This window comes from Elaeis guineensis, chromosome 8 (genome assembly GCF_000442705.2).
Source record: "Elaeis guineensis isolate ETL-2024a chromosome 8, EG11, whole genome shotgun sequence".
Taxonomy (NCBI): Eukaryota; Viridiplantae; Streptophyta; class Magnoliopsida; order Arecales; family Arecaceae; genus Elaeis; species Elaeis guineensis.
The window spans coordinates 35,049,364-35,059,533 of record NC_026000.2 but is presented as its reverse complement, the minus strand read 5'-3'; the positions used below and the strand labels follow the sequence as shown (position 1 = coordinate 35,059,533).

At 34.8% G+C, this 10,170-nt stretch overlaps 1 protein-coding gene across 1 annotated transcript; it reads left to right on the top strand.

Moving 5' to 3' along the window:
* Positions 1-471: 471 nt before the first annotated feature.
* LOC105032549 (E3 ubiquitin-protein ligase RGLG3) lies at positions 472-8,229 on the top strand. The gene is made up of 11 exons (XM_073242768.1): positions 472-543; positions 1,706-1,790; positions 1,916-2,056; positions 2,134-2,247; positions 3,781-3,878; positions 4,019-4,098; positions 4,168-4,273; positions 5,846-5,973; positions 6,057-6,192; positions 6,271-6,327; positions 7,659-8,229. Exons 1-11 carry the CDS (start codon positions 472-474, stop codon positions 7,743-7,745), a joined length of 1,104 nt encoding a protein of 367 aa, XP_073098869.1. The 3' UTR covers positions 7,746-8,229.
* Positions 8,230-10,170: the final 1,941 nt, after the last annotated feature.

The window sequence follows — 10,170 nt, the reverse complement described above, 5'->3', positions numbered from 1 at the left end:
ACTCGCATCATGCTACCACAAATAATCTGAGATCAGCCCAATCATCCCTATTAGAGACTTCTAATTCATAGGTTATTATCACATAACCTACATCCTATCAAAACAAACTCCACAATCATTGCAAGAAATCAGCACTAAAAGGCAAAAATCAGTAAACATATAGATACACAAATAGTAGACTATAAAAGGACTGATCAGGATGGTAGTATGGCAGATCTGCAGATCTGATTCTGGGTAGATCTAGGTTGGCAAGGGCTGAAAGGGTTAGGAGATGATGGGAGGTGGAAAGGGTTAGGAGATGATGGGAGGTGGAAAGAAGATGGCGGCTGGACAGAGAAAGGGGGGGTGGCTGCTTGTTTTGGTTAGGATTTTGGCTCTGATGCCATGTTAATGAAAAAGATAATTTTGTATTTCTCATCTTCATCTTCATGAATACAACTCTTTAAATAGACTAAAAAGGAAATAGCTACTATGGTAGCTTTACAATTGTATCCAAACACATATGGAAGCTATACAATTGTGTCTAATAATCAAACAAGTATGGTAAATTTGATCCTGGAATCTCTATAGTAATCACTACCATAATAGCCATGATATTTAGGACCATAGTAGCTATGATATTTGGACCATAATAGCCATGATCTTCTGATCTTGAAATCCTTGAGAATAACCATGATATTCTGACCATAATAGCAATGATATTCTGATCTTGGAATCTTTGAGGTCATGTTTACCATAGTAGTCATGATCTTGACAACTCATTATGATATTCACTATGATTCTATGTTTTATTCTTATCAGATTTCGTTATATGTCTATCTTCTCCTTTTCATCTTTCCCACTTCAGTTAGCTTGTAGGTCATTTCTCATCATGCGGGAGTCTTGAAAATAAGTGCTTGATGTCCTCTTCTGCATTTCTAGTCCAGTCTCCTAATAAGAAAACAACCCTTCCTTATCAACATTGATTGGCAGGGAGCCGCACAATGAAAAATTCTGTTGTTACACTCAATCCAAAGACACCATAGACAAATTGCCACTAGTGTGTCCATAGCATTCTGAGTTGTGTTGAAAGGGCGGTGTTGCCCATGCTTTTTTAGCATATATTGCTAAACTCCTGGAATATCATTAATTGTGAGTTTTGGCAATTGTGTTCAGGTTCGTATATGCACCATTGAGTATATAAATACATATTATATCTTTCGTTGTAGACACATGATGAGTTATGCCATAGATATCAGGTTAGAATTCAAAAATAGCTTTTCAAATTTTCAACTACTGACTCTTCTAATATAAATTAAACTTACTAAAACATGTCTAAGGAATTCTTTGGAATGCATAATCATACCTTACAAAATTAATTCTTCACACTGATATTAGTTAACCATTCGATGATTTTCCTTCTCTGAATGATTGTCCAAATGAATTTGTTTCTTTTTGGGATCCAACAAGCTAGATATCTCCATCCATGTCCGGGGGGAAGTCCAATGTCCTCATATGTTAGATGCACATTGCATGGCCTTTAGAAAAGCATTAGAATAATTGAAATTGATATATTTATTTGCAAATATCTATAAATTTAAGTCAAATAGCTGTCTAATCTTTCATCCAATAATATTGAAGCGTTTGATGTTTTGCATTTTTTCCTAAAATTCATTATTGTTAGTTTTTGTCCATTAGAAAATGACAGGCTTTAAAATTTTTCTAGGTTATTACTGCACTTAGAGATGCTGGCCTTGAGTCATCGAATTTAATCCTTGGCATTGATTTCACAAAAAGCAATGAATGGACAGGTGCTGTTACATATCTAAACACTGAAAATTTGATCCATTATACTTCTTTATCAGCTGAAGTTTTAAAATTATATGCAATACTCTCTAGATTGTAGAGTGAAAGAAATACTATTCTTTAATTGTAGGAAGGCGTTCGTTTAACCAGAGATCTCTTCATGCTATTGGTGACACACCTAACCCATATGAGCAAGCAATATCTATAATCGGGCGTACGCTGTCACCTTTTGATGAAGACAACTTGATACCTTGTTTTGGGTTTGGTGATGGTTAGTGCTTTCTTCTTCTTCAGGATGTGCGTATATCTGATCTTCTGTTACTCATTTATTTTCCATTTCTTTTATAGCATCTACACGTGATGAATATGTCTTCAGCTTTTTTCCCAACCATCGCCCTTGCAATGGTTTTGAGGAGGCTCTTTCACACTATAGAGAGATTGTTCCATGTCTGACCTTATCAGGTCTGTGCTTACCATTCATGCTTTACTATTCATTTCTTTTTTTTTTTTTTGAATGAAAGTACTATTATATTCCTACAAATTATTCTTTTGATGACTTATAATAACTGCATGAACTTTTAAAGGTTGATAAACAGTTTATTCGATTTGCCCATATGCAATAACCATTTAGATGGTTGGTTTATTTACCATACCTATGCTCATAATTTCCTTATGAAGTTGATAATTTCAATTCCCAACATTCCTATAAATCCACTCCATTCATCTCAGTGGTTTTCCATCTGTCAATTTAGTGGTGTAAATGAGACAAGATCAAGCGAGCCATGCCTACCTCAAGCTCAGCTAATTTCTGACAAAGCCAAGCTCAAGCTAGCTCATTTAATTTCAAGCAAAACTCAAGCTGTTCATGGACAGCTCTTTCAAGAGATATAGTGAGAATTTGAGATCTCTCAAAGCTTTCATTTATATATTTTAAGCTAATTATTCTAGTTGTATCTTAATCTTATAGTTGAAATTCAATTTGTTGTATATAAATTATGTTATTTTTTTATCAACAAATGTAGAAAATAATTTCTTATGCAAAAAAATCATAACTATATATAATATATGATATTTATATATTCATAATTAGAGCTTTATAGAGACAAGCTTGAAGAAGCTAAGCCTAGCTCTGGGTTGGGTTTTTGCTAATCAAATGAGCCAAACTCGAGCAGAATTTTGAGCTGGAGATGAGCTGGTTCACCAACTGCTTGCTTGTTTGACAATCCTTGTTCTTAATGAAACTCATGCATCATTAGCCTGTAAAACTCAACTAGATGCATGTGTTCATGGAGAACCCTTCATAGAGGACATGTTTGCATTGCCCTTTAACATTCCCATCTTACTAACAATTTTTGATGAGTTTGATGTTACCAATGACATTGAGTGTTTCAGAAGCTAATATTGGCCTCAAGTTTTTCTAAAAGGAGCAAGTCTCAACTGGTCAAGAAACTGTTTCTTGACATATTGGATATTTATTTGGAGAAGTAAAGGTATCAAATTTTTGTGAAGTCTAAAACTGTCATAGCAGAAAACCTACTAAGAAAAAGAATAGAGTTAATGTAAAACATGATTTTGGTGACTTAGATTTAGTTTATTAGAGACGATTCTGATGTAGCACCAGTGAATTCTTTCTTGGTAAATAGTTGATACTTTGAAAGTTTGATGAGATTGTGCTAATCTAAGTTCAAGATTATCATAGTTTGATGAGATTGTGCTAATCTAAATTCAAGATTATCATACTTATTTACACTACAAGGCTTTGACAATTAATCCCACATCCTTGAATTTTTTACTCTTTTGAACCCATGCCCCCTTTTGTTTCCATCACATAAAGCATAGCAATATGCAATCTACTGTCTGACAGTGCATGGTTGAAATGGAAGATATCCACTTTGGTTTGTAGTATTGTGGACCAGATCAACTTAATTGATTTCATCAATGAAATGTACTAAATACCACAATACTCCAGTGTATCTATCTTTACCTGATGTGCAGGTCCAACCTCATTTGCACCACTTATTCTTGCATCAATTGATATCGTAGAGAGGAGCCATGGGCAATATCATGTCCTTGTGATTGTAGCTGATGGTCAAGTAAGAGCATTTGTTGATTCGTTTGGTGTTATTGAGACTTCTGGTTTTAGGATTTTCTGCTTTATTGCCAATGTGGAGGTTAGCAGAAAATTTGGGCGGTCTTTCCTCCCTCGCACTCAAAAAAAGGAAAAACAATGCAGGTTACCAGGAATCCAAGCCTACCTCATGGAAGACTCAGTCCACAAGAACGGGAAACTATAGATGCTATTGTTGAAGCTAGGTAAAACATTGAAATTGGTCTTTTATGACCTATTTTTGCTGCAATGCTCTGAAGTTTCTTATCTTTCAGTTATTATCCTCTTTCAATTGTTATGGTTGGCGTGGGTGATGGACCATGGGATGCAATGAAGCAGTTTGATGACTATGTACCTCAACGGTCATTTGATAACTTTCAGGTAACTGAAATATTAGTTTCTGAAAGAAGGTACTTTTAATAAGTTTACAGTCGGATGAGAAAAAACTAAGATTTTACTTGCAGTATCCTAATAGCTAATGCAAACAGCTTGTCATTGATTATACTGAGAACTAGATGTATAGGCTAAATTTAGCGATGGTTAAGAGCCTATTCTTACCAGTGAAAGCAAAACACCACCAGTGTTGTTGAAAAGGTTGAGTACTAGAAATAGTAGTCTACTGCATTTTATTTTAATCTATTAAATCGACTTACATGCCCCAAGTTTTTTTTTTTTCTCCAAAAGCAAAATGGCAGTAAGTTGCCAGCATTCATAATTGAATCTGGGACCTCTCCTATGGAGAGCTGGGTTTCAACCACCTGAGCTAAGACTTGCTGGCCAGGTACTTAGATATTGTCTTCATTTTGCTAAAGCATTTTCCTCAAGTTATAGGGTATTGATTCCAACAATGTCCCAAGGTCTTATCATCATCTTTATGCAGACCTAAAATATAAAATGCAATCATGTATTCTTGTTCTTCACTGTTAGACCACATCTTCATGCATACCTCGTCCTACATCAATAGAGCATTTCTGAACAGTTGTTAGTTGGAAATCAGTAACCAACTGAAATGAAATAAGATTTTGATTCGCGAAATGTTAACTAGACCATATAGTGATTGTTCACATTAAGTGAAGGGAAACCAATTTTTTTTGTCTGATCATCGAAAGGGGACTTCCACTTCTGCTTCTCTCACAGAAATTCTGTTGGGTAGATTCAAGGCATGCAATCATGTTTCTGCTCTGATACTTGCAATTGTTGGGTGTTGAAGGTTTAAAAGGAAGAGAAAGACCACTGTGGAAGGTTCATACCATTTTTGTTTAGTAGTCTTTCTGAGCACATCAACATGATGCTGCAATCCCCATGCTTGCTGTCCTAGGGAGGGCCACCTGCTCCAGCAAAACTGCTGATTGAAGGCCAATATCTGTCCCAGCTTGTCAGGATTAAGAACGTTTTAATAAAAGTGTTAATACCTATTTATATTTCCATCTTATGTGTTAAGGGGGGATGGTTCTGACATTTTGAACCCTTCTTGTGAGTACATTGTGAACATTGGCCCAAATGATTGATAGCCACCACCAAGAAAGGCAATAATTATTACAATGGGCTACAAATATGCAACTTCTTTCTAACCTGGATGCCTCAACTTTTTTTTCCTTGCATTAATACCTGATGCTTTTTAAAGCAGAAGATAGAAAACAATTTTGAAATGGGGGGAAATCTTACTGACATAACCATAATCACCTAGTCTTATCCCATTATGGGGTTGGCTTTACAGATTCTGAAATCACACTGCTCATTGCAATTCAGAATTTGTTAACAAAATACATAATTTCTTGGGGCAGACTTTTTACTAATTCTCTTAAAAATCTATAGAAAGTGTTTTTCCCTGCACTCGTGCAAGTCTTGTACTGGATAAGTTTAGTCTTCTATCCAAGTCTTTCTTCACCACATGTGTAATGGTGCAGAATTGCTCTGTCATGCATTCTAATCAGAATTTTGTGCTCATTTTAGTTTGTAAACTTTACAAAGATTATGTCTGAGAATATGACAATGTCGAAGAAGGAGGCAGCATTTGCGCTTGCTGCACTAATGGAAATTCCCCTTCAATATAGAGCCACACAAGGCCTTAGGCCTATGGAGTAAGTCTGCTGCAGCTCTCTATCTTGATGTTTTTGTCTTGCTATGAAATAGATCGCTGATTTTGGATTCTGAAACTAAACAGGAAGTATGAAGAACGAGTTGGTAGGAGAAAGCCTCTTTCTCCTCCATTCGAAATAATTGAACATGATAATGCAGCCATGTCATACAAACATACGAAAAACATGCAATCAACTGATTACAATGTTCCAGCAGAGCAGGTATGTTTTAGTTTAGCATGCAGCATTTTAGTTTATTCAAAAGGTACATATATCTGAGGAATTTTATTGATTTTCAAGGTATGCCCTATTTGCCTAACAAATCAAAAGGATTTGGCATTCAGCTGTGGTCATATGGTAAGTATTTCTCTGACCAACATAAGAAGATTTTGTTATAGCGCAAGGTTTGGAATAGTATACATATTGGCATGTTACATACCATGATACACCCTTATCTAGTCATGATTTGCCGATATGGGGTGTGCAATACATACTGTTGTACAGGGAGTGACGTACTGCAGTACCTTTTTTGGAACCATCTTACACAGTAGGCTCTCATCCATAGTGCATAGTGAAATAGTCACCATTAAATATAGCATTACTCAATGAAAAGCGAGGCTTTATATACCAAATCATTTGTTGAGAAAATGTTCAAAAGCAAACTTGCATTTCTGAATCAGTGGAACTTTGTTTACAGGCATAAATCGTATTAGCCATGTATTTTCAAACCTCACCTTGGTTTTTTCATTTCCTCCAAAAGCTAGGTTTTTTTAACATATTTATTAAATAAGAACTTTGAATATCATAGCAACATTCTACACCTTAAAGATAATGAAATTGTTGCCAAAACCATCCAGCTGTTTAGAATTTCACTTGCAGTAGCCACATTTAACATAATTAAAGATGTGTTTTCTCAATGAATTGTTTCCTTTTCCATAATTCATAGAATAACCAGGATGTTGATGCAAAATAAATCTAAACCATTTTATTGGGTTTACATATTTTGGTGTGAAATAAATTATTTACAGGCAAGTTTATGCATGTACGTGTGTGTGTGTGTGTGTGTGCGGGCAAAAGAAAAGGAAACATCATTTAAAGAGAAATAGTAAATACTTTGTTTTCAATTTTGGCTTGTCTTGTCCCTTGATTACTAATCAAAACTTTTAACAATATTTGATAATTATGAATAGAAGTAGCATGATGATTTTTTTAAAAAAGGGTATGTACATGGGAAACCTTTGTTTCTTTAATTTGTCTTATGACACGTTTCACTTTTTATCTACACTCTTTGCCCTGACTTAGATTTACTTTGGTTGGGGTTCATATGTTCATTATTTGGTCTTCTATTTCAACAAGTGATTAGTTTTGTACTTAACTGATCAAAAATAAAATTAGGATAAGGCAGTAGTTTGTGACTTTTTTCTTGGGGAGAGGTGGGGTTGAAAATACAAAGCCATTAAAGGAAAAAACAAACAAAAATGAGTCAAAACTAGTTGACCTAAAGTCCTACCCTTATAATTTGACCAATCCATGTCCTTTCGTCGAAGTCTTGCTTGAATGGCAAGCAAGTCAAAAATAGGACTTACTGGAATTGAGTGGTTTGAATTCTTACTTGTCTGTTGAGAATGGACCACCTGTGATAAAGAAGACTCTCTTACTGAATTTGTGTTCTTTCTTTTCATGTTTAGACTTGCAGGATATGTGGTGCAACAATATCAACATGTCCTTTATGCCGGGCACCTATAACCACTCGCGTGAAGCTTAGGTCCTCTTAAACAATCCTGTTCAGTCAATGGTATTGGTACTGCCAATAGCTCTCAAGTCATATTACTTGATCAACCTGTATAATTGTATGATACAATTGGACCCTACTACAACAATGATCAAAGTATTAGAGGCCAGTATGACTGTTTAATCACTCTCAATGGAGCACTGATCAAATATGCCAGAGATAGATCAAATATGCCAAAGATAAACAACACTGCTGTAACTTTGGTTGCAAGTGTTTGTCATGCAAGTAATGTGATGCTATGTTATGCTTTTGGCTTGCCAAGGGAAAAAATTGTGCGGGTTTTACATCTGCTCTTGTAAATGAGAATTGATGATGTTGATGTACAAACACTGAAAGGAAATATGGCTTTAACACTAATGAATGTTGGAATTCATTATTGGATCAATGAGCTTCTTAAGGTTGCACATTTACAGAATAGGATAAATGAAAAGGAAATATTCTGCATTTCTCCTTTTCTTGGAAGCAGAATTAGGTCTTTTGCAGCAATGATGAATGACTCATACAATTCTTCATTTGGACCTCTTTATTTGTGCTTGGATGGTTGCAAGCATAGTCTTTTTCTTCATGCTATATATAGTTTACAAAAAAGCCACTCCATTTCCTTATTGAAAGAATGGTCATATTTTTTTGGTTTTGCTGAAATGGTTGTTCTTCTTTTTTCTATATTGAAAAGTCTCTTGCCACATCTTCTTAGAATATGGCTATAAAGGAGAGGAAATATACAATGTATGCCAACTTGACTGTAGAAAAAAATAGCTTAAGAGAGGAGAGAGGAATTTATCACGACCCTCCTCTATCACCATCCATTATTGCCGACCATTGGCCATTTCCACTGCCATTCATCATTTTTGATAAATCATACCTCTATCCACCATCATCATAATTAGTCTTTGCCATTATTTATTGTCTCCTCCAATCTCTACCACAGCTAATTATCGGTGAGGATCTTCAAGATTGGTCCATCATCCATTATTACATGTTACCTTCATGTATTTCCACTACGATCCATGATTTTCATTACTACTTATCATCATCAATAATTTTTACCACCGTCATTGCCAACTATCTTTGTCATTACCTACCACTTCCAACAATCTTCAGTACTACCACTGCCTCCAATGATCTCTAACATCATCTATCATTGATGATCTCCATCATAAATTATCATTAATGATCTCTATCACCACCTTCCATCATCAATTATGTCCACCATCAAGCACCATCGATGATCTCCTCCATCATCCATCATCATCTACATTCATTACCATCATCCACTACTATCGATGATCTCTATCACCACCCACCATCTCCTACAATCTTCACACCATTCTTCACCTCCTACATTTACTACCATCAGCGACTCTAATACCATCTATCAGTCTACTATCTTTAACATTGCCATCATAGATGATCTCCACTGCCACCATCTATCTTTAACAATCTTCATTGTCCACCACCTGCAACGATCTCCACCACTACTCACTACCACCTACTATCTTTATTATCACCCACAATCATCAATAATCTCTACCACTATTCATAACCATCAATAACAGTGGTGGTCATTGATGCACTTATTTTAAAAAGATGATGCAGACGTTAATAACGATTGAAACATGCATTTCAAATTGGTAACACAAATATGTTAAGTATTTATTAGAGGAGAGTGATGCAAAATTTTAAAAAGGTGGAGCATACATCTCTAAAATGCCAACCATATATTTGAAACATATGATCCATATATGCTCAATTTTATCATGAGATTTATTTGATATTTTAACATTATGCAAGAAATCTTGTTCTCTACTAAAATGTACACACCATCAATTAAGTATATATTGATCTTTCATTTTAAATGTGTGCATTAGTAGTTTATGATATACATAATGATATTTTAAAATATGTGCTTCAGTTGTCATCTGATGAGTGCAGTGTCTATCTAATTGAGTTATTCATCTATTTAAAATGTATGCACTAGCAATTACATACTTGAAACACCTATTTCAAATATCTGCATAAAAGTTTATGATGTGTTGATTGCCTTTTCAGAACATATGCATCTAATTTATATGCATCATTTTTCTAAGCTATGTATATCACCCATTTATGTACTTGTAACTCTTTAATTTCTTATAATATATCTTATAGCATATATGGTAGTTGATAGTTAACAACTACATCAGCCATGCAAACATGTACTTCACTTGTTTAAGATGTGCATAGAAGCAATTGGGCATGTGTAAGTTGCTTATTTCAAATATATGTATTAGAAATTTATAATGTGCGCATTGCCTTTCAAACATATATGTAGATTTTGGTGCATTAGCTATCTATGGTGTTTGTGCATCATCTATCATCTAGTGAGTATATCATCTTTTTTTAACTATGAGAGTCAACTATTATATATA